The 26,854-nt window shown below is 27.2% G+C and overlaps 1 protein-coding gene across 1 annotated transcript in view; it reads left to right on the top strand.

The window, feature by feature from the left end:
• Positions 1 to 26,854, top strand: part of LOC100203523 (N(6)-adenine-specific methyltransferase METTL4) — a 43,968-nt gene that overhangs the window by 11,441 nt on the left and 5,673 nt on the right. The window contains exons 3-7 of the mRNA XM_065810512.1: positions 8,654 to 8,723; positions 9,006 to 9,068; positions 13,232 to 13,384; positions 16,538 to 16,604; positions 26,125 to 26,299. Of these exons, the coding sequence (XP_065666584.1) occupies positions 8,654 to 8,723; positions 9,006 to 9,068; positions 13,232 to 13,384; positions 16,538 to 16,604; positions 26,125 to 26,299 (528 nt within the window). The remainder of the gene's footprint in view (positions 1 to 8,653; positions 8,724 to 9,005; positions 9,069 to 13,231; positions 13,385 to 16,537; positions 16,605 to 26,124; positions 26,300 to 26,854) is intronic.

Raw genomic sequence — 26,854 nt, 5'->3', positions numbered from 1 at the left:
TTTTGCTAATAATTTCTATTTATTGGAAAACTTTGGTCATGATTTTCATAGCTTTTTAATTTTATTATTTTTTTGAACTTCAAAACATGATATCTCGAGATTAAGAAAAGCTTTTTGGCTGAAATTTTTAGTGTATGTTCCTTAATCATTAAGATTTCAGATGTACTAAAATGATCAACTAAGAATAGTTTTATCAATTTTTATAACACAACACCCGTTTTTTATTACGTAAAAATTTGTGATTTTTTTAAGTATTGTGTCCCGTTTTTGATATTTTAATTATTTTTTTATTCTTTTAGTAGAAATGAATGAAAACAATGTAATGAAGCTATGACCAAAAGGTTTTTGAGTTTAAACCAAAATTAATCAAGAAATATTGTTTTGAATTTTTTTTAAATTTGCGTTTTTTACCTCTTATTTTGTTGAAAGTTGCCTAAAATATAATTTATTTACAGTTTTTTTAATGAAATTTGAGTTTCTTACATCATCAAAAATAAAATAAAATATATATGAACCGTTGCAATTTATTCTATTAAGAAATTTTTTTTTTCTATATGAGCCACCTTAAATTGATTAGTTTTTATTATAAAATGTAAATATATTTATTTAAGTTATTATTTTATATTATAATTTATAATTATTAGTTTATAGTTATAAATAAATTTTTATTTATATTATTTAAATTATTATAAAATTTAAATATCTTTAAATTAATTTTTTATTAATAAAGTCATTGATTTTATCAATAAAATTAATGAGACTTTAAATGGAAACTTGAAAACTTGGAAATGTTCAAATTACCTGCTAATGGTAATAATAAAATAACTGTTAAAAATTTTAATAATAAAATAAATCATGAGTACACATTTTTATTCATTTAAAAAAAGAATTTTGTTAACATCCAAGTAATTGAATTTAATTATTGTTGAACTTTTTTTATATATCAAAACGATTTTTATGAAATATTTAAAAAATTTAAACTGAATTCTTAATAAGAAAAGAAATCTTTTTATGAAATGCTTCTATAGCAATTACTTATGTTACATAACATTATAATTTATAACGCTACATTGTCGGATTCTTTGACTAATTGATTAATAGAGGGAAAAAAAAGTGCGAACGCAAAATTGATAATTTTAAATTGATCTAAAAATAATTTATTCATTTCAATGACTTTGCAAATGTCTGAAAAAGCTACAAAAAAATAAATGAAAAGTTTGAATTTAAAAAACAACTAAGTACAGTTAGAAGAGATAATGTTACATACAACAATTTTAGATAATAATAAAATAAGACCTTCAATCTTAACAGTTAATGATGTTAAAAAAGAAAAATGATAACACATTTTATATAACTGCTCATTAAAATCATTTTCAAATGCTAATTAATTAACGTTATTAACTTTATTTTCAGATACTATTTTAACTAAATACTTAATATTAAATTGTTTTATATTTTGTTTTATGAAACTAATTAAATTAAATTACTAATGTTACGCAAAATATATTATTTTAATAAAAAAAAATATGTTTTTTTAAAATAATAAAATTAAAACTTAAATCATTTATGAAAAAAGGATTTTCACTACAAATGAAAGTAATCTAAATAAATTGAGGAAAAAAATTAATAGAACATGGTTACGTCATTACAAATCAAAGTAGGTCATCTTAAATAGAACTTTTTAGAACGTTTTTTCAAAATTTAAATAGTTTTATGAAATTATAGTATGCGTTTTTTCAAGTTATTGTCAAATCTTGTTTTTTTCTGACTTTTTTTCAACCGGTCAAACATGACCAACAGGAATTCATTTTTGGAGTTTTTGTTTTCGTAGCAATTTTTTCATCCTGGTATTTTTTTTAAATTAAATTTTATATTATTATTTTTATTTAATAATTTAGTTATTAAGTAAATGAATACATAATAATATAAAAGTTTTATAACATAATCAATCTTTTTATTAAAACAACAATATAAAAATACTGTTATACTATTACTTAAAATATCCCTGCCTCCGGGCTCTTTGTTGAATAAGTGCTAAAGATAGTGTCATCTTTGGGAGATATTATTTGCATAGAGCTATTATCTTGTCAGAGGCCTCCTTAACAAAGACATAAGGGGTAAGCAGATATAAATCTGTGTTACATTTGTTTACTGACTAGGATGATGAATTCTGGATCTTCTTAATTCACTCCTGTTATTACCTGATGAGGGTATAGCTTTAAAACTCAGTTTAATGGTTCTGAGCCTGTCTGGTGGCAAAGTTTCCTGAACTCTAATAGCTCTGATAGAAGCTGATTCTGCCATAAATACATGGCTCCTTTGTAATATGCTTTTATAAGCAGCTTTTTGTTTAAGAAGAATCATTAGAGCATTTTGTCCCATGGGTTATAGTGGAATTTTTAAGTTTTTTTTATCAAAAAAAGGTGCTGGCTTTATTGTAGATCCTATTATCAGCCTAAAAGGCAAAGAGATAGTGTCTCAATTAAATCACACATACTAGGCAGATGTTACCTGCATTCGGATACAGTCATGTAGAGGCCTCCTAGCAAGGACTTGCTAAGTGGTAAGCAAAAATTTTCTACTGATCAGTCTTGTACCCTTTCTTTATTCACACACACATAGATATAGATATATATATATATATATATATATATATATATATATATATATATATATATATATATATATATATATATATATATATATGTATATATATATATATATATATATATATATATATATATATGTATATATATATATATATATATATATATGTATATATATATATATATATATATATATATATATATATATATATATATATATATATATATATATATATATATACGGTATATATATATTTTTATTTTTCCACGCATATTGGCTCCATTATCGTAGCCTTGACCACGAAGATTCATAACCATTTTGTGTCAAAAAAGTTAATATTTCTTCAGTCATCTTTGCTCCGGTTGAATCCAAAATGTTAATAAATTCCCAAAAACTTTCTTTAACTTCCACACTAGCATTATTACCTTCAGTTGATTTTGTTATGTGGACGTAACGCAGAACAATTGACATTTGTTCTTTATGGCTGGCATCGGGTGTACAGTCTACAATAACAGAAAAATACATTGCATTTTTTACCATTTCCAAAATATTATCCTTTGTAGCTTTAGGGATCAATAAAACAATTTCTTGCTGGATATTTTTCCCAAGTAATGAGGCTTTTTTGGATTTTCTACTGCTCGTTTAACATGTTTCTCTAACACCGGATCAAACTTTGAAAACAACTCAACAATTTTAAAAAATTTACCATTATTTTTGGTGAATGTTCTGTCCGAAGATCCTCTAAATGCAATATTTTCTGAGGCCATCATTAAAATAATTGAGATTATTCGCTTGAGCACTTCGTACCAATGTCCTACTTTACTCAAGTTTAATTTATTTGCTAGACAATCAATGGCTTGACCACAAGAAAGTTGTTTTTTAAGCTCAATCCACTTTCCACAGCAGTGAAAATGCTCAGTACTTTGCTCATGTCTTTTTAAAATTATTGTTATGTGGCCCCAATCATTTGTTCCTCCTTTTGATAAGGCAACTTCATCGCTACTAAATAATTTACAACAAAAACAGAATACCCGATCTACTTTGGATAAATATACAAGCCAGGTTCTTTTAAATAATTCACCATTTGCTGTTTTTTGATGAAAATGTATTTTGGTAAATGATCGACCCAAACTGTCTTTTGGGTATTGGTTAATTTCAGCTTGTATTGGACCTTTGGAAAATCTATTTTGAATTTGCAAATTCTTCCAATTTTCTGGCCAGTCCATTATATTACAAAAATCATTACAGCTAGATATATTCTTAGCACTTTTTTCTACCTCATTATTTAAGCATTCATCTTGATTAGCTGTACTAGTGCTAGCATTTAATTCAACATTAACGTTAGTTTCGTCAGTTTCAGATACAGACTTCTCACCAGTTACAATATATTCATCACACTCATGTGTATCGGTTTCTTCAACTATCTTATCAGAAATGTCTTCATTTTGCCTAACTTGCAGAAAGCTGTTCAACATTTTTTGATTTTTAAGTTGCTCTTTCAGCCTGTTTTTCCTATTTTTTTTGTTTTGCCAACCAGACAATTTCCATTTCCGATCCATGTTACAGCAAATAATTTTTAATATTTAATTTTTCAGTATTATAATTCAAATTCACTTACAGTGAGTTTATGATTCAAATTCACTTACTTATAAAATTTAAATTCCTTTTCAAAGTGTAAAAATGAAAATTTACACTTTGAAATACATATGTATATGTATGTATAAATATATGTATATATATATATATATATATATATATATATATATATATATATATATATATATATATATATATATATATGTATATGTATGTATATATATATATGTATATATATGTATATGTATGTATATACATACATATATATATATACACATATATATATATATGTATATGTATATATATATGCATATATAGAAATACATATGTATATGTATGTATAAATATATGTATATATATGTATGTATATATATATGTATATATATATATATATATATATATATATATATATGTATGTATATATATGTATATATATGTATATGTATGTATATATATTAGTAGAAAATCACTTAACAAAATTTTTTTCCATTTAACACTGTGTTTCATCAACAAAGATTCATCAGAAATGGATGATCAAATTAATAAAACTTCAATTTATACCAAAAATTAATTTACAGGAAGTTGCAAATGTCTTAACTACTGTAAATTTTCACACATTTGTGGAATTTGCTGACACTATTATAAAAAGAATTCTTTAGAAATGATTACTTATGCTATTTTTTTAATTGTTTTTTTAAAAAGGGTAGTTAATGTAAATATTATTTGATCTCATTTATTTTTATAGTTTTTTAGGAGAAACTTATTTTCGTGCCTACATTTAGAAATTAATTCCGATCTTTTGTTTAATAAGCATTCTTGATTTGCATGTGTAATTATTTCAAATTTTTCTTGTCGGCATAGTATGCATTTTTTTGAAATACTTTTATATGCAGGCGCTGTTTTAAGGATGGACCAATTCAGTATAAAATCATCAATATTTTTTTCTTTTAATTCCCATATATATTTTGACAGCATGGTGTCTTTTGAATACTTTTTATTCTTGAAAGATTGTTTATGATTGGCAAAACGTTTTTTCCATTCACCCTCTGTTATGCCAATATATTGTTTATCAGGTACATTCTTAGAGGAAACAACACATTTATATACCACATTTTTTGATAAACAACTTCCACTCATTGGACAATTGATTTTTTGTTTACAATTACAATTTTCTGTAGTTTTTTCATTTATAATTTCTTTTTTGTTTAACAAAGCCTTATTGTGATCTTTTATAATTCTTTCCATATTTTTTGTGCAACTTTAGCTAACTTTAATTGTATTCCGATTAAAAATTTTATGTAATTTATTAGAGGGTGGGAAATGACCAATTTTAAAAACACTTTTCCTATGTTAGTAGAAACATTTTTGCTTTATGGGGGGTTGAACCAAATTACATTTCTAGTTCTATTTCGTTTTTTTGTATTCTTTTTTTCAGGGTCAAATTTTAGTTCAAAATTTTCAAAACCACTTTTTTTAAGGGCATCTTCAAATATTCGTTTAGAGGAATTGAATACATTTTCATCTGAGGAGTTTTGGTTTAGTCTGTTATTAATTGAAATCGGGATTTGTTTTAGAACTTGGGGTGGATGGTTAGAGTTAATGTTAATATATAATAGTTCATCGTTTGGTTTTTTGAAAGGCTTATATGAATTTTCAGAGAGGTTAAATGTGACATCAAGAAAATTCACAATTTTTAAATTTATGTTTATTTCAATTTGAAAACCAATATTTTTAAAAATTTTTATAATATCTTTTCTAATTTTGTCGAGCTGTGGACCAGATTTTCTACGCATTACTATTAAACCATCATCGCGATAAAGGCCTAAATCTTTTATATTGATTATTTTACTTAACAAATCTAAAATATATAGTCCAACAAAATCACAAAAACCTTACTTTATTTTAATAAGGAAGCTTGGAAAAAGAAAAACATACATGACTGCTTTGATGTAACAATGGGCAGTTATGACGGAGCAGAAATTTGTGTTTAAATATATGTATGTATATATATTTGTATATATATGTGTATATATAAATGTATATGTATGTATATATATATACATACAGGGGCTATTCTAAACCTTTTTTAACATCTCCGACCATATTTGGGCGCCACCCAAATTCAGACTTTTTTTTCTCAAAAAGTGCCCACATACCCCCATGTTTCTGCCAAATTTCCTTATGGCAGATGCTGGCAAGAGGGGTACCGCCACCCAAATTATTTTCCTAGAATAGCCCTTGATATATATGTGTGTGTATGTATGTATGTATATATATATATATATATATATATATATATATATATATATATATATATATATATATATATATATATATATATATATATATATATATATATATATATACATATATATATATATATATATATATATATATATATATATATATATATATATATATATATATATATATATATATATATATACAGCTGCGGACAAAACTACGTGAACGATTGCAAATAGTTTTTTTCAATGAAATTTTCAATGTCTTAAAATAAGTTTATAGTTTAATACTATATATGGTTGGATAGAGCGGTTTTTGCTCTATAAGACTGTGTAAAGTGTATTCTCTAATAATTTGTTTAAAATTAAACATATCTAAATGTTCAAAAAGCGTCAAATATTTTGTGCGACAAAACCACGTGAACGATTATACAAACGTAAAAGAATAATTTTACTAACATCAACAAATAATAGATTCTAAAAAAAAAAAACATTAATATTTAGTTGCATAGCCTTTAGAATGGATAATGGCCTTGCACCGTCTTGGCATAGATTCTACAAGAGTTTCTAGTAACTGTTTTGGTAATGCCTCCCATTCATACTGTACGGCTCGAAAAAGTTCATCCGGTTTTTGAAATTTGCGACCTCCCAAGCGTCGCTCAACTTCAATCCATAAATTTTCGATTGGATTTAAGTCGGGAGATTGGGCAGGCCACTTCAAAACCGTTATGCTATTATTTATGAGCCAATTTTTTACAGTCAAAGCTGTATGTTTAGGGTCATTATCATGTTGATAAACCCAATTGTGAGGCATTTTTTCTAAAGCGTGTGGCAACATTTGATTAGATAATATTTCCCTGTACTGTAGTTGGTCCATTATACTGTTTACACGGTACAACGGACCAATTCCAGCCCAGGAGAAACACCCTTAAACCATTATATTGCCACCCCCAAATTTTACAGTTCCTATTGTATACTCTTTTGCAAATCTTTTACCTACTGGACACCTAACATAATCTTGACCGTCGCTGCAAACCATGTTAAATTTACTTTCATCCGACCACAAAACTGTTTTCCAATTTTCAACCGTCCAGTTTAAGTGATCTTTAGCAAACTGTAGGCGATCTTTGACGTGCCTGGGCTTAAGGAATGGTTTCTTTGCAGGTCTGCGCCCATAAAGACCTCCTTCGTTTAAACGCCTTTGAATCGTTCGTGTGCTTACGTTTTCCATGCCTGTTTGCAGACAAATTTCAGGGGCTGTCAAATGTGGATTCTCAAGAGATTTTCGCACAATTTTTCGATCAGTACTAAAAAATAAAATGTTAAACATTAAAATTAACATTAACATTAATATTATTAAGATTAAATATTAAAAAAAATAAAATTAAAGGAATATTACCGCTTATCCGTAATACGTGGACGACCACCTTTCTTAACGATCTTTTTGCTCTTTTCTCGGTGTATAATTTTATGTATTCCACCTTTTGACATCTTCACATGAGCTGCAATTTGCCCAATGGACCATTTTTCTTCTTTGCGCAAACGCAAAACCAAGCTTTCAATTTTTGAATCAGTTTGACGAACCATTATAGTTTAATTTTTTTAATTTTTTGATGTTAAACAGAATAATCTTGAGAAATTTAAATGATTGTAAGTTCTTAGAATACCAAAATCACATGAACGATTTTTAAAAGCACTGATTTCGATGTGAATATAATATAATTTGCATCAAAAATGACGCGTTTATACATGTATGATTTTATACGTATTATTAAAGAATACACTTTACACAATCTTATAGAGCAAAAAACGCTCTATCCAATCATATATAGTATTAGAGAAAAAACTTTTTTTAAGGTGTTGAAACTTTTGTTTCAAAAAACTATCTGCAATCGTTCACGTAGTTTTGTCCGCAACTGTATAATTACATAACTAAAAGTTTCGTGCAATAGCGATCATCAGATGTAATAATAATTAAAAAGCAACGTATTGAGCTTATATTAAAGTGCCGCCATAAATATAAATTTAAAAAAATGTTATCAAAGCAGACACTCCATAGCTTTTTTTTTGCATATAATTTAGCAGAGAGTTTTACCACTTATTCTCCTACAACATATATAAGACCTTAGTTTGTATAAGATTAATTAAATACTTCAGTATACAGAAATTTGATTTTTTTTTTTTTTTTTTTTTGCTTATTTTCTTAGCATGTTGAATTTATTAGCTCAGCTACAAAGGAGCTTTTATGTGGCAACAAGCTTTCATTTACAGACAAAGGTACATTTCACTAACAAATTATATAAACAAGCTTTACAACTAGTTTTTTATATTTATTATTATTTTTTCAATATTCATAAAGACAGTTACTAACAAGTTTATACATTTATCAAATATTATTTATTTAATAAATTTGCATTAAATAAGATATTGTAATTTTGCTTTTTAAAATAAATTTACCATACACAAATTAAATTTGAAATCTTTAAAAAATGTTTTTTTTTTTTAATGAATGTTTCTTAAAATATATGCTTCTTGATATATCTATTCTATATTCTATAGCTGAAAACAACTTTAAGAATCTTAATCTTTGTGAAGTATATTTGGGGAAAAATTTGCATGAAGGTATAAACTTTTTTATGTGTTAGATATTATTCTTTAGGTATTATTTATCTGTATTGATAATAGTTATTTGCTTCTTTATTTTTATTACTATTTATATTTAGTTTTCAATAATAATTTCAATAAATATTATAGCCAGCTGATTAAGTTAGACATTCAGTTGAAATTATACTTATTAACTTTCTCAATGTTGAGGAGAACCATTTTCTTCGTTGCAACAAACAAATCATCTATTATCACTCCAAATCATTAAGTATCAAATTCATAATGGTAGAGTGAAGGTTTGTAAATGTAATATAATACAAGATCTAAATGAAAAACCTGTGGTTATATTGTTATACAATATAACCACCTGTATCACAGCAGGATATATTGTTATATATTATAAATGTTTATCGTTGTATATTACAAATGTTTATATAATACAAATGAATATTGTTAATACTAATATACAATATAAACCTAGCAAAATGCTAAGAATTATGGGTGTAAAAGGTAAAAAAATGTTAGTGCCAATATAACCAGGGCTTGTTTAAAAGAAAGCTTGGCTAATTTCTCCATTCGATCAATTGAAGAAAGAAAAAAAAAAAGAAGTGAGCGTGTTTAGCTTACTATTCACCTAATTTCAAAGTGGAAGGAAATATAATGAAACCATACCATACGACCAAATGGAACTTACTAATGTACCACGCCATCACTTCTGTAGACATAAACAGTCTCTAATATCAGTAAATCAAATATTTGTTCTTTGTTGCATCTATGCACCAAGCGACTAGAGTGTTAGTTTCTTTCTCTGCCATTTGTCCTACTTTATTCTTCTACTTTACAAGAGTCTTACAACTCATTTTATATGGTTTTTATTTTTTATTCAACAATGCCATCTACAATAGGGATGTACTGGAATTCTGTTCCGTCCAGAATTTGTGATTTTTAGGTCATTCCGGTTTCGGCCAGAATTACAATATTTCAGGCCAGAATTAATTTTTTACTTTTTTTTTTAATACATCTGATACAGACTGTGTAAATTAAATTAAAAAAATATTGTCTTACAGTGCAATTAAGTACATATATTAAGTAAATATATATATTTAAATACAATGAAGTAAATATATATACCTAGGTAAAAAATACAAACTTCTTAACAAACATAATGTAAATTTAGGTAAAGCTACAGTAAAGTGGTCTAAAATAATTTTATTTTTTACTTATTGCGCTCTCATCAGTGGAGGCTTTTTAAACAGGAATTTTAATTGAAACAATAAAAGTAAAAAAAAAATTGCTGCCCTTAGCCAAACCCTCAGTTGATGTAGCAGCACTTCCTTGTAGTAGCAGGCTATAAGATAGTTGTATTGTGATCTTGGTCAAAAGATGCTAACGTCAGCACCAAACACCTCTATGGTTTTACCATTATTTGAATTTCACCTCTGCAGAGGCTCATTATACATCTGCCAAAAGTCTTGTTGATCTTAAAGATTTAAATTAAAAATAATGCAATGTAGATAATATAAGATTTAAAATGACAAACTTAAAACTTATTACATTCAATTTTGACAAGATAAAGTTAAAGTGCTATTTCTATCGAGTTCATTTTTATTAAATTTCTCCTGATTTTAAGAAAAGTCTGTCATTGGAAAAAAAGTTTGTTTTAGAGCTATTTTCTTTGAATTTTACATCTTATTTTAAACCATTTTGCAAGCCATTGTTTTTAAACAATTTGTTACTTTATGACAAATTATTCTCAAAAGATAAGACTAAAATATCAAAACTTATGAAATTAAGTTTTGCTTTGAAAATTGCAGAATCAGGAAAGTCACAGATCAAAAACCGTGATGCCCTGGAAAGAGAAATGTAGTCAGCCATTCTACTGATCTCTATTATTACATAGAATAAAAACCTGACTGATTTTAGAGTAATGCAACTTGAATTTCATGAAATTCAAGGCAAGTGAAATTGCTCCATATTTATTAATTTTCATTAATGGTCTGATTTTTTCCTGCATTTGCATATATGTTTTAGAAATATATACAAATGTAAATAATTTTAAAATTAGAAATTTATACATTTTGTTTTCACAAAAAGGTATTTTAAAGTGAAGCAGTTTTATCTTTACCTTACTATTTTTTAACATTTTATGGTTTTATGATATAAATAGTTTATTTGTCCGCTTAACAGATTTATTTATGGCTACGGCTATATGAAGTTCTCTGACATGACGGCATGAGGTTATCAAGAATAATGGTTGGCCAGGAAACTTAGCTAATCTTGTACAAACCTCTTTTAAATAGCCAGGGCTTGAAGTGAGTGAACTGTATGAGATCAAAAGCATCTAACAAATTTCTAATTGCTATGTATTGGGCCTTAACGCTATTGTGTTTAAAAACCACATTTTTGTAACTTCTTAATGAATTTGTGCGTTCTTAAAATACCACCACTTAACAAAAATAATAGTAATAAAAATGCGCACAATCAGTATAAATAAAAAACCTTCCATTGTTTGTAATGATGTTATTATGTAGTTAATGATTTGTAAATTTCTGTTCATGCCGATTGTTTGAAATGCCCTTAAAAACTCAAAAAATGTAAAAATTTTAAACTTTAAAAGAGTGGCGCTAGTATAAATAATCATCCAAAATAAAAAATTTAATTAAGAAAACAATACCTTGGGAATATTTTTTGACGCTCCTCGTTTTTTAACAATTCTGGCAAATCCGGTTACGGCCAGAATTTAAAATTTATATATCCGGTATACCCCTAATCTACAATCTGTATTTATTATCACATCTCCCAGGTCTACAAAACTGGATGACTCCATTGGTCATCTATATGCAATTATTGTATTGCATAAAAAATTTTAATTAAATTTATTGTGGCTGGTTCACCGGAACAGATTCACCAGCTGTCGGGTGGTATTATTTAGTATTAAATGGTATTTTGTATTTGTCAGGTGAAAAGTAATTTGTCAGGTGAAAAGTATCTGGGTTCTAAAGAATGGTAATACTTTTGTAAATATTTTTATATAACTTTTATTTTCCGAGGTTATATAAATATGGTAAAATATCGCGTGAACTTACTAAAAGAGGGAGGGGTATATGAAGCTTCTTGTCTTACCTCTCATTATGTAATTGTTTTGCTCTCATTTATCTGCTTTTGCCTATGGTATGGGTTTTGAGTAATACCGTTGTGTTTTTAATGGGTGGTTTTCTAGTTTAGCATTGTCTTCGTTACTCTCTAAAGAACATTTACAACTGCATACATATATTTTTTGGTGGTCTGTTTGTATTATTAGACCTAAATTGTGAATGCTTTGTTTTTGCTTAGTGCAAAAGCGTTCACAATTAAACTCAGATTCAATCAAATATCAGGGAATAAAAATGACCTCAGAAAAGAAAAATATATACATATTTAGAAAAGTGTCACCATTCTTTAGAATCCACTGGCTGTCTTCTTTAATCAATTATTTGTGTTAGTATTTCAGGTGGTATTTTTTTGTATTTAATTTTCACACTATTATGCTTCCCACACATAAATGGTCTCATAAACCATCAAAAAATCATCAGGTAGCTGCAGACTCATAATGTTGAATGTGGTACTACCAGGAATGTGTTGAATAATGCTGACCTTGTTGACCATATGTGTTGAAGGGTTTTGAATATTTTTTTAAACCATAACTCCATTTCACCACCCTAAAGTTAAATGTGAAACTAATCTCAATGTTATGCTTTTAATTACAACATCTATTTAAAGTTTAAAAAAATATAAATGCATAACTTTTATATTGATAAATGTACATTCTTAGAGATAGGCATAATTAAATATATATATTAAAAGATTGGGTCGTGGGAAAATACATTTATAAATGTATAAATTTGATACATTGATAAAACATATTATAAGCATGTTATGTTATTAGTTTTTTGTTTTTTTCAAAGGGAATAAGAATTATTGTTTATTTAATTTAAAAATTGTTCTTTATTAAATTAGTTTTTAATTTTTTTTAAAGTTACAAAAACAAACAATGTAGTTGTCAAATATATATATATATATATATATATATATATATATATATATATATATATATATATATATATATATATATATATATATATAAATGCAGCCTAAAAACTGAATAAAGTATCAAGTGTATAATTTTTATAACTTATATTTAGGTTTTAATATTGTGTGCTTGGAAGACCAAATCTATAAAAATTCACTAACTAATACATGCACTGTTGTATATCAAAATGAAAGATACTTGATTCCTCCAAAATCCTCGTTTATTGTTTCAGATTTTTCGAAGTTGTCATATTTAGTTAAAAAAGGTTTGTTCTTCGTAAATCTTTTAATCAATATGTGTGTGTGTGTGTGTTTATATATATATATATATATATATATATATATATATATATATATATATATATATATATATATATATATATATATATATATATATATATATATATATATATATATATATATATATATATATTTCATGAACGTCATAATAGCATAAAACAAGAAATTATTTTTAAAAAAAAGGTGATGTTTTTTATTCTTGACATGTTTCGGTAAATTTATTTACATTTTCAAAAGATTATTTTGAAATAATAAAAAACTCAGAAATAAATATTAAAAAATAGAAGTCTTTACAGAGAAATATTAACGGACAAAAAATTATACATAAGAAACCAATATATTTATTACAAAATAACTTAGTAAATAGCCAATCTAATTAACCAACTGTCAAAAAATAATAATAATATTAAACTGACAGTAAAATTAAATAGATAAGTTTACAGTATAATGTAAAGTTTGTTTATTAAGTGAGGGACTTTTCCATTTAATGTGGAGGGCTTCTTTTATCTTTAATTTGTTATTGGTTGGGGGTAAGCCAAATTTTTGCAATTAAGAGATAAATTTAAGTGTTTAAATATAAGATTGTTTATCACTTTTAACGTGCTCATCTATTCTATTTGCCAAGTGTCTGGAGGTTTCTCCAATATAACTGGCATTACTGCCAGTGCAAGAAAATTTATAGACATCATGAGATTTAAGCAGTTTAGGAAGTGACTCTTAAAGCAAAAACAATCTTGTATTTTATTAGTAGTGAAAATTAATTTTATTAGAACATCCTTGCAATATTTATGAACAATTTTTGATATTTTCATTTTAGTGTAATTTGAGTACATTCCAATGTATGGAAGCTTAAAGTATCTTATATTTAAGATATTAACGATGCTAGAAACAGGTTCATTTTCTTATCAATATAGGATTTAATTTCATAGTCAATAATTTTTTGGGAAATTTATTATTTTGTAAAACTAATGATAGATTCTTAATATCTTAATCAAAACCAACCCAAGAATTATTAATTTTAAATGTATGATCAATCAAACAACGAACAAGTCCAAATTTGTAGCAAGAGGAAATAAAAATAAAATTTTTTTTGTAAAAGACCTCTATACGTTTTTTTGTGATAAACTGAAGTCGAAAACAAATTGGATTTTTTAATTAGTTCATCTAAAAAAGCAATCTGGTAATCTTGTTCTTTTTCCATTTTTTTTCAGATTTTTATGTTGTTTATTGAGGTGTTTGAAAAATTCTTGAGCTTCATATTCAGAATTAAAAATTGCTATTATGTCAACCACATACCGTTTATAAAAAAATGGTGCTGTAATGGAGCAGTTATTGACCCATGTTTGTTCATGATATCCGACAAAAATATTAGCTAAGCTGGGCGTTAAAGGAGAACCCACAGCAACACCATCTGTTTGATCGTAACATTTTCCGCCAAATAGAAAATGTGAACCGGATGTAAAAATCTGAAGTAATTTTTTAAAGTGAAATTTTGGGAAAGTCCCTCACTAAATAAACAAACTTTACATTATGCTGTAAACTTATCTATTTAATTTTACTGTCAGTTTATTTATTTTTTTGGCATATATTTTTTTTTGACAGTTGATTAATTAGATTGGTTATTTACCGAGTTATTTTGTAATAAATGTATCGGTTTATTATGTATAATTTTTTGTCCGTTAATACAGGAGGGACAAAAGTCTCGCTACTATTTTGATTGCCCATAACTTTGTTCAAAGAAAAGATAAGTAAGTTTGGTATTCATAAAAAGTTTATTTAGTCTTTACATTTTTTTTCGTTATGATTAGAAAATTATATCGGTAAAATGGTAACCGTTATTCACTATGCAACTCTCTGCTCTTTTTAAGGCATTTTTCATGACATCCTGTAACATTTCAGGTCGAATTTCTTCAATTTCATGACGAATATTGTCTTTAAGATGTTGAATCATTTGGGGCTTATTCACATAAACTTTTGATTTTAAAAAACTAAATAAGAAAAAGTCTGGTGCTGTTAAATCCGGGAGTCTAGCTGGCCATGTTAAATCGCCATTTCGCGAAAATTGTCTTTGTGGAAAAATGTCATTCAATAATTGAACTGTTGAACGGGCTGTGTGTGCTGTGGCCCCATCTTGCTGAAACCACATGTCCTCCAGTCCTTGCTCTTCCATTTCAGGCACAAGAAAATTTTGAATCATGTCTTGGTACCATTCAGCATTAACAGTCACTTGAACACCCTGTTCATTTTCAAAAAAATAGGGACCAATGATGTTTCCAGCATGAATACCACACCGTACAGTTGTTTTTTGTGGATGCAATGATGTATCATGAATTAATTTTCGTTGTTCCCCAAAACCGACTGTTCTGTTTATTGGCATGGCCATCAAGAAGAAAATGGGCTTCGCTCATTATCAATTTAAACGAAAAATCTTCAATTTCACTAGACAGCCTTAGGATTGCATTACTGTACTTACTCTGCAACACTATCGCGCACCAGAGCCACATTTTCAGCGTTACAAGACGTCCGTTGTTGTCCAGAACGAGGTCTGTCTGATGTCGTACCGTACTGTCGAAAAATGGCATGTAATCGATAAATTGATGTTTTGTGGGGCACTGGATGATTAGGATATTTTTTACGCCATTTCCGCTGACTGGCAATAATGAAATGATCACTTTCGATAAATATTGTCACTATTTCTGCTTGTTCTTGTGGCCTTTATTTATCCATTATAAAACTGGAACGTCTACACAACACAATGCTTAAAACAAAACTGATCTAAACGTCACATAACCAAGATGGCACACAATCAAAATGGTAGCGGGACTTTTGCCTCACACTGTATTTCTCTGTAAAAACTTCTATTTTTTAATATTTATTTCAGAGATTTTCATTATTTTAAGATAATCTTTTGAAAATGCAAATAAATTTTACGAAACATGTCAAGAATAAAAAACATTGTGTTATTTTTAAAAATAGTTATATATATAGATAAATAGATAGATATTTTTCATGTAAAATTTGTTAAAATGTTAGGCTGATAAAAACTTATTTAAATCTAATTATTATTAATTAAATTTTTATTTATGTTTTATTAAGTTTTTTTTACTTATTATTATTAGATATTGTTTATGATTTGATTGTGATTGATCCTCCATGGGAAAATAAATCTGCTAAGAGAAAAAAAGAGTAAGTTGCTATATTTTATTTTTATATGGACTTTTTTATTTTTTAAATATTTTTAAGTATACTTTTACTGGTGGAAGAAACCAAACCTTCCCTGGTGGAAGATCGTTTTGTTATTTTTATTCATTTATAGACATTCTAAACTTTTGTTAATTTAATGATTTTTTTTGAAATTTATTAATTCATTTTATGTATAATTGAAAAGAAAAAAAAAATCCAGGAAGATTTAGGGGGAGGGGGGGGGACAAAGTTGGTCAGAGGCCCCTGGCCCTCGCTTGGCCGATGACTATAAATGTTCTAAAATAGTCAGTAAATAACACTATTTGATGTTATATTCAAATAAATGTTTTAAAAAACATTTTAACTGTTTTCATAACAAAATTTAAATTGGTCTAAAAAGACAATTTGAATGCAAATTTTGAAGTATTAGAGAGACAATTGATAAATCAAATTTTTTTCAGTAGACCTAAGATAAAATATTGATATACAATTAAACTTTTTACTCAGGATTTTGGGCCACAGTCTTCATTTTACCTTTAATAATCATGAATTTACAGGTCAATTATTTTGAACAAAATTGGATAAACGAGGCATTTCCTGGACAATCGAGTCTTGAGGGTGCTATTTTTGGATTACTCAAGTAAAAATTTAATAGGGTACCAAATTTTAGGCATTTTACCCAAGCCATTATGAAGATACTATATCGTCAGGTTAGAATTATTTTGTTCTAACTCTGCATTTGTTTAAACTGAGATAAATCAAGTTGAAGTTTTACACTGTAATGCAGTAGAATTGGCTATATATTTTTCATTAATGAGAACTTTTTTCAATACTCGGCTATATACTAAAAATAATTATTTGTTTTGAAAAAAAAAGTAAGTTGCTCATATTGCTATTATGGCCCGACCCTGTTTGGAATTTCGATAGATACATTTTGCGTTAATATTATTTTGTGCTATCTCCATATTTTAGTAAAAACAATTTAAACGTTTTGCAAAAAGCAAATGAATTACAACAAATTACTTTTAACTTAGGGATTTAAACGCAAATATAGAAACCTAAAACACTTCGTTGGAAAACTTAAATGAATGGGATGATATAATTAGCTTTCTTATTGCTACTTAGACAGAATTCAACTGATATTGCTTCTGGAAGGATGGGCAGCTTTTAACAAGAGCTATATTATTTAAAGAAAATCATTTCTATCTAAAAAGATTTATTGAAAATAAACAAACAAAGATTTTAATACAAATAACATGTTAATAACAGTTTGAATGAACCTTATACAACTTATACAACTTATAAAACTGAATGTTGCATAACATAACTAAAGTATAGAAATAAAATAATTAAAATGAAATTTGTTTCCGGATGAAGAGTTGAAAAAAAACTACTGAAATAAGGTTTTATAGAAACAAACATCTACAGCTGGCGTGTATGGGTACATAGAAACAATGTCTTTTACTTTCTCACTAGAAGTTTCAATATTATGTGGAAAACAAGATGCCAATGGAATCGATGGTTCTTCAAGATTACTTCCTGATCCTCTAGTGTTTTTTGGCTTAGACAGCCGTGCCTCTTTATAAATATCTGTAAAAGGATTCTTGAAATACACATGACCAGGAGCATTAGACCTATATACAAGTGTTTTGAAATTAAAGTACGGAACCTTTTTGTAGTTCATAAGACAAGCAATTTTTGAGAAATTTTTGATGTCCTTTTTTTGCATTTGGTATACAAAAAATGGTTTACATTGGTTAACATTTAACATTGCTTTTTCCAACTCGGGAGGGCTGAATATTTCTGACGAATGTAATGATTTCTCAATCTGACTGTATATTATCACATTCCTGAATGGAGCTATGCCCTGGCTCACAATACTTTTGTTCAATGAATTCAACATTTGGATGATCAATAAAAAACTCACGCAATGCAGCTGACATTTGACTGTTTCTATTTTGTGGAACACAAGAATCAAACCAAAGTAAAAACTTGTCAATATTAGGAAGATCCTTGTAAACTTGATTTAGCATACATATCACAGCACTAGCTATATCGTTACCAGAATGACCAGACATTCCTTCATGTCATAATACACGATATGCTTTTTTGTTTAGCGAAGAGTAACCTATTAAATTATAACAACTGAGCTTTCTTTTATAAAAGAAGTTTCCCACGTTATTTTTTGGCAAGCTCAAGACATTTTGTAGATCAATACAAACTATGGTTGTAGTAGGGGAGTTCAACTTTCGATCTTTATCTCTCTCGATCTTTGTTTCACTTTTTGATGCAATATGCTTGTTATACTTTTGGATTTGCTCTTCATTAGCATTTTCAAGAATGCAAAATTGGTAGCATGCATCACACAGATCTTTTTTTCGGCTTTTGAAATTCAATATTAAATTTGGTGTTAAAAATATTGCGGTACATACATTCCTGGTAAAATTTTATATTGAGTGCAATATGTTAAATATAAATCATAAAGTTTCTTCAAATTTAATGAACCATCAAAGTATTGTTTGCAGGAAATGCTTCGACAATAATGTGACTCAACTCGTGGAAACAAGTTAATATGGTTTTCTATACTCTGTTTAGTCATTTCAAGAACTATTTTTTTACAATGTTTCCCCCATTTTGTAGGGGCAGGAATACCAGTTTCAAGCTTATTTTTATGATAGTATGATATTTGCCTGCTGCTGATGTCTAATGTAGACAAATAAAACACCTTACATACACGATGTTTGACATTATCAACAAAGAAATTGTAAAAATAAGTATATTTTCTTCTTGATTTGCTTACTTTATTGGTCTGAGTCGTTTTTTTATCTAATCTTTCAGTAGTTTTACTAAAAAAGTGTTGCTTTTCAATCTGAGACATTCCCCACAGTCCATTAAATAATATTTTTCTCTCTTCTGAAATTTTCACGGAACACTTAAACTTGCAACAATTTCCACAATCTTTTTTATTTTTAATACTTTTTGATTGAATAACCCTGCCTCTGATATATATATATATATATTCTAATCCTGATTGACTAAGTCGCTGTCTTTTTGACTGTTTCCAGTTATAACAGTTTGCCTTACGTTTTCTTGTTTCCCCACCGTGCGGAGGTAATCGCAGTTGAGCAGCAATTAAAGGATGTGTTAAAACATAGGGAGTAACCATGATATTAGCTTATTGTGGGTAAACTAAAAATAAAAATTAAACATAAAAAAGTTATGCAATGCAAATAGATGAAAATAAGATAATTTTTTCCACATATGAAGCAATTCATTTAAATTTGAATCTTTATATATTTAGTATATTCAACAGATAGAGTGCTCAATATATATACATATATATATATATATATATATATATATATATATATATATATATATATATATATATATATATATATATATATATATATATTATTAAAACCTCATGGATTCTGTTATATATGTGACATACACACACTAGTGTATATGTCACATATACAACAGAATCTGTGAGGTTCTGATAAGATAATAACACATTTCCTACTAAAATAATGTGCTGAATTTTTATTAATAACTAAAAAAAAGCCGATTAGCACTAGAATATATAAGAAAATACCTGTATTTTGGTTTATTACTCCAAGACATACATTTTTATTTTCCGCCATTTTAAATTTTTAAAGAGGAAATAAACACGAACGTATTATTTTAATGCGATTTATAAACAATTTTATTGGTTGTTGGAAATAGAACAAAATAATATTAATAACTATCGCTATTTTGCACATAGAACAATCGGTTACACCTAATTTGACACTATTTAGTTTTTTTTTTTTCAATTTTAAAAGTATTACAGCTAGAAAGAAAATATAACAAAAAAATAGAAAAAGGTATAAACTCATTTTTTTCAAATTTGGAGATAAAACAAAATATTTCTAACCTGACGATATGTCAAAGTTGCTTTGTAGTCACTTCTGAGAATCACTAAAATGCTAAATGATTCAGCATTACTTGAACTGACGATATCTCTGAAACCCATGTGTATTTTTAACTAAAATTTTTGCAGTTATTATTTTTTTAATATGGACTGCAAGTGAGGTAAAAATGAACAAATTCTGAGATGCAAGGGTGTCATGATTTCGATGATTTCATATGGAATGACCCTTTGCCTAAAAAATGACCTTTTTTTCTATAAATAATGACAAATAAAAGTTTGTAATAGATTGCATATTTATTATATATAAATTTTTTTTTTTATTAGACTTTTAAAACTGTCTTGTTTTTTGATAAAAATTTTTGTCGCTGATAATATTAAAATCATTCATTAAACAATATAACAACAAAAACAGTAATTTTTTTTCCCCACCCTTTCTATTTTTATCCATTGTTAGCAGTATATTACATCTGTTATACATCAAACTCCATGTTATTTTAAAGCAACATTAAAGTTCGAACTTCTAGGGTAGCATATTTTCTATTATTCTTTTTGTATTATCCTAGCTATTATTTTCTTTTAATGTTATCTATTTTATTATTTTAATTATTATTTCTAATAATTATTTATTAGTAAAGTTTTAAAAATAAAAAACTTTAAAACTTCAGTAAAAAATACTTTACAAATACTTTACTTTTTTTTCACTGAATAACTTTCTTCTAGTTTTTTTTTCATCTAGTAGTTTTTTCTTCTAGTAGTTTTTTTTTCTTCTAGTAGATTTTTTTCACTAAACAATGTTTTCTTGTAATTTTTAAAACAACTTAAACGTTTTAGCTGAAATATTTAAAACTTCTTTAACTTAATTACTCCAATTTCTTTTTCAGTAGGCATTGTTTGTACGTGCTTAAAACTGATTTTTTCTTATTTGTACGAGCTTATTAATCATAAGTTTCTATTAATTATTTGACTAATTCACCTAAATATTTTGTGTAATTAAACTTAATATTTTTTTAATATAACTTAAATTTATTTATAAACCTTATTTAAATAAATATTAAAATAGTTTTCTTTTATTTAAAAGAAAAGTATTTTAATTCGAGTAAAATGTAGTAAAAAGTAAATTAGTGGGTTCGAATAAAAGGATTCGAACCCACTACTTAAACAGCCTTAAAATTAGAGCAATTTAAGGAAATAAAGGAAAAATTGAAGTATTTGAACATTGTTTGTGTATAATAATGATTCTAAAATATGCACTTTGTTTCTAGGACAACATTTGATACCTAAGATTTTACAAGAAATAAATATATGACATAATTTAAAAATTATCCTGAAGATTTTTAAAAACAATTTGTGCTACAAAAATCTTGAAACCAAATATTATTTTTTTTTTAGTTGTATAGAAATATTTTTAAAATTTAGTGAAAAATTATGCAAATAAATGATTTTCTTATTGTTGGACAAAAATACTTTATTTTTAAAAATTATGCAATGTAATTACACAATGATATACTGATATATAATGGTATACACAAAAATATTACGCAATAATATGCTAAAACTGATATGAATTAAAATGCACATGAATTAAATTATCAAGTCTATAGATTGCAACTTATATTATAAAAGCTCTGAGAACCAAAATAAAATGGAGAAGTTGAGATTCGACTAAAACAACAATTTTAGTTTTGTTGATATATATTTATTATTTAGTTTTAATCAAAAAATTAAGCCCAAAGGTTTTTTTTTTATATTTTCTTTAATATAAACACAATTTGTCTCAACAGTTTTTGTTTTTTTTTTCAACATTTTTGCTTCCAACAAGGCTGCAAGCCTTGCAACCACTATTAGAGTTGGAAGTTACTGGAAAAGTATTAGGCTGCAAGTTACTGGAAAAGTATTAGGCTGCAAGCCTGCAACCACTATTTGAGTTGGAAGTTACTGGAAAAGAAAAGATGAAATATATAAAGCAAGATATTGATAGGTGATTTAAAAGGTTGCAAATTATATAAATCAGGAAAGCAAGATGAAGGAAGCGAATTCCAAAGAACTGATGTTCAAGGAAAAAAACTAGGCGAATAATTTTTGGAGCACTCAGGAACAGTCACAATAAGACAATAAGACTTAATTGAATGCCAAGTAACACAAGAATGAATTTTAGTAGATGGCTCAATAGACGCTAGCTCTTTAGAGCAGTGCCCATTATAGTATATATAGAAAAGGGAAAGAGAAGTAACATTACAATAATGTGACAATGGTTGAAGGTTGTCTGCAAAAGCAGGTCCAACTATGTTTACAATGCGTTTTTGAAACTTATCTAAAAGAGGAAGGACATCATTGAAAGATCTGCCCCAGATATGGCAACAGTATTCCATACAAGGCCGGATTTGAGATTTATAGAGATAGAAAATAGAATCTGGAGTAAGAAAGTGTCGAGCTCGATAAAGAGATTCAACCTTAGCAGATGCTAATTTTCCAATGGATTTGATATATTGTTTCCAAGAAAGATTGGAAGTAAGAGTTAATTCTAGAAGATGGAGGGTAGATGACTTATCGACTACATTACCGTTAATAAATATATGAAGATCTAGGTTATTGCAATGATGATTAGCTGAAAAAGATTGGGATTTATCTAAATTAAAGTTCACCAGCCACTGTGAGCCCCATGCTGTAGCAGAAGTGGTATCCTTTTCAAGCTCAAATGCCCCCTCCAACCAATCAGAAAGTGTTGGTTTCTTATCAAGACAAAAAATAATGGTAGTAAATTAGCGAACAATGCCACATTAGATGTGAGAATATCTGGAAGATTGTTAATGTAAATTAAAAAATGTATGGAGCCAAGGATAGAACCTTGAGGAACCCCTAAAGTTTTAGGATAAGAAGAAGAGTGCTGATTATCGAGGACAACTTTTATACTACGATTAGAAAGGAAGGATTCGATTATCTTAAAGATGTTACCTGATACATTGTAGGAAGAAAGCTTATGGAGAAGACCAGCATGCCAAACTTTATCAAAAGTTTTAGAAATGTCAAGAGCGATAGCCTTAACCTCTCCACATCTATATAATGCACAATAAAACTTATTGGTTATTACTGTTAGCAAATCAGCTATCAAGAAGCTAGCAAATCAGCAAATCAAGAAGATCGAAATCAATATTGGTGATCAGAAAGTAAGTTATTAGATTCAAAATGAGAGATTAAGTGTTTGTTAATTAAAGATTTAAAAATCTTGCTTATGGTAGGAAAAAGACTAATGAGATGGTAGTTAGACGAGTCAGATCGCTGTTCAGAGTTTTTGAAAATAGGAATATCAAATGCTGCTTTCCAGCAGGCCAGAAAACAAGGCTCTGATAAGCACTTGTTAAATAGCTTTGAAAGTATAGACGACAGCTTCCACGAACACTTCTGCAAGACTAAAACAGGTATGTTGTCTGGACCACAAACTGTAGAGGAGTCAAACAATGTTGAGCAATGGATCAACCTGTTTGTCAGCTATATCAGGTAGAACACAACTAGTGGAATCAAGAGATGATATTGATGAAAAGTTCTTAGCAAACAATTTAGCTTTGTCTTTAGGCGAGGTGACAAAATCTGAACTATACGAGAGAGGTGGATTAACAGATTTGCCCTTATTATTGATACTGTTAAAGTTCCAGAAGTTGTGAGAGCCTAATTTTTTAGATGAAATACAAGATTTTATGGCCTGAGAATAGCTGGCTTCGGCATTAGACAAAACCTTTTTACAATGGTTTCTAGTAATAGTAAACAGACTTCTGTTTTCTGGAGAATTGTTTTGCTGATAGTTGGCGATCCTTTTAAACTACTTTATTTCATCTAACAGTTGATAAATAAAAAGTGAGAATAGTTCTAACCTTCTTATATCAAACAACATAAGTCAAAAAAAGTAAAGTAGACCTATGCGAAACTATACTCTCTCTGTTTACAAATTTATCATATGTTTTGTTTTGCATCAACTAATTCAGTAGTGTTTAAAATGCCGTCAAAACAAGTTGTACTATGCGTTGTAAAGTTCTTAATGCGCCAAAATCTCTAAAAAAAGAAATGGACTTCAACTTTTTTTGTCTTCATTATTTCATTCATTATTTATCATCAGGACTTAGGCTTTGCTTCATGGTGCTTTCAACAACAATGATTTAACAAGTCAACGAGACACTGCAGAAAAGTTCAAGTGTATGCAGCCTTATATCTGCAAAACAATGAAAAAACAAGATACAGTTTGTCAGAAAAAAACAAGACCCCCGAAATGCACTGAGCAACAAATTTCAACCATGAAATCTCAATGCTGCTGATGGCCTGAAACTACTCTGGAAAATGTTTTGTTTTGAATGACAATTTGTTTTTGAAGTTACTTCCCCCTCTCCAAAACGCAAATTCCAGGAAATAATTGATATTATACAGATAAAAGTTCTACAACACCTCTAAAAGTAAAATATAAATATAAACATAAGTGATATAGATATAAGTGATATGCTAAATTTGAGCCCTTATATATATAAATATAAAGCCTTATATATATAAATATATAGCTCTTATATATGTAAATAAACATGAATCGTAAAGTCGTAAAATCGTAAAAATCGATTTCTTGAAACACCTTAATAACCACCAAAATAAAAAAAAGTTTAAAGAAATAAATCTAATTGTCTTCTATAAAAGTTCATTAGGAAAGTATAAACACTATAATAATATTGTGGATCTCGAAAAACCTTGTTAACATTACTGAGTCGTTGAATATTAGAAATCACCTGTAGTTGGTGAATAATGGATATAAAGGAATAAATATTGTTGTGTATTCAGTAAAAATAGCAAAATTGTAACAGATGTTTTTAAACATTTCTGTAACTATTTCCATTAGTTTACTAAGCATTATTTCATTAAAAATCAGAACAATACTGTAGTATTGCTCTATATTAAAGTCAGAACAATACTGTAGTAATGCTCTAACTTTAATATTTAAGTTTTAATTAAATTAAATTAACTATTACTTTATTTACAGTTCTAAATTATTGTTATCAATTATTAAATACAATATGAAAAATAATAATTAAATTTATTACATATTTTTTAAAGAATTTTAATAATATAAACAATTTAAACCTGGTCATCAGAGAACATGTTTATTATACATTCTTAATCTAAATCCCTTTGAATAATAGCTTTAATTCAGTCAACATGATTTCCTTTTAAAACTTTTTCAGAGGAATCTAATAAAACTTTGATCCACATTCTTTGTCATATCTGTTTGAGAAACCAACTCTTCAATAATTGGTTAGCATAATTTAATGCGCATCCTTTCTTTTTTTCTTTTTGTAGTACAAAAGTATTTGAAGTTTTTTTTAAGTATAGTACTATAACTGTAATATATTGTTTATATGTATATTGAACCAGTGTCAAATATGTTTTGATTGCTTAAAACAACCTTATATAACATAGTTTTATGATTATGCAATTTTTCTAGAATGCTTGTGTATGATACTCTAAAAAGTTTCATTTTATAGAAGTTGGGTAATTATAAAAAAAAAAAAAGTTATATTTATCATTAATAAAGATTGCTACAAAGTTTTGTTTAGTTATAAAATCTATTTTGTTTAGTTATACAACTTTACCTGAGTATGACTTAAAGAAGATTCCTATTCAAAGATTATTGAGTAAGCATGGAATTGTGGCTATTTGGGTTACAAACAAGCCAAAATACATTGACTTTGTTAAACACCAATTATTTGTTGAGTGGGGAGTAAGGGTTGTAGCACACTGGCATTGGGTCAAAGTAAGTTTTGGCTCTAGTTACCTGTTGTTGTTTTTTTCAGCTACCCATTATATAATAGTTTCTGAATAATGATTCCTTATTTAAAAAATTTTATAATATTAAATATAGCTAATATTATTTTCATAACGTAAGCTATCAATTATTATTTTTTATTTGACTGAGAATAATGAAAACAGATTTCTAAATGAAAATGTTTTTATAAAAGTTAAATAAAAAAGTTGTAGACAAAGTTGTAAAAAAAGTAAAGTAATAATACATACAATAAAAATGTAGCAAAATGTGTAACATATAAAGTATAGCCGGTTAAAAAAACTGCTCTACTATAGGTTCTACTATAGGTTCTACTATAGGTTCTACTAGAGGTTAACCTTTTGTTAGATATTTCTTTAATTGCTCGATTTAGTTAGATTGCTTTAATTGGCTTATTATGGTAAATAGTTAAATTTACTTATTATGGTAATTATGTGGTAGTGACCAGTGGTATAACACTCTGCAGTCAAGTGGTTTGAGGTTCAAATGTACCCTGTGTCTTGAAGTACCACACTCAAACTGTTT

Source organism: Hydra vulgaris, chromosome 11 (genome assembly GCF_038396675.1).
Source record: "Hydra vulgaris chromosome 11, alternate assembly HydraT2T_AEP".
Classification (NCBI taxonomy): Eukaryota; Metazoa; Cnidaria; class Hydrozoa; order Anthoathecata; family Hydridae; genus Hydra; species Hydra vulgaris.
Note: the sequence above shows the minus strand (reverse complement) of the source record. Positions and strands in the feature narration are given on the sequence as shown.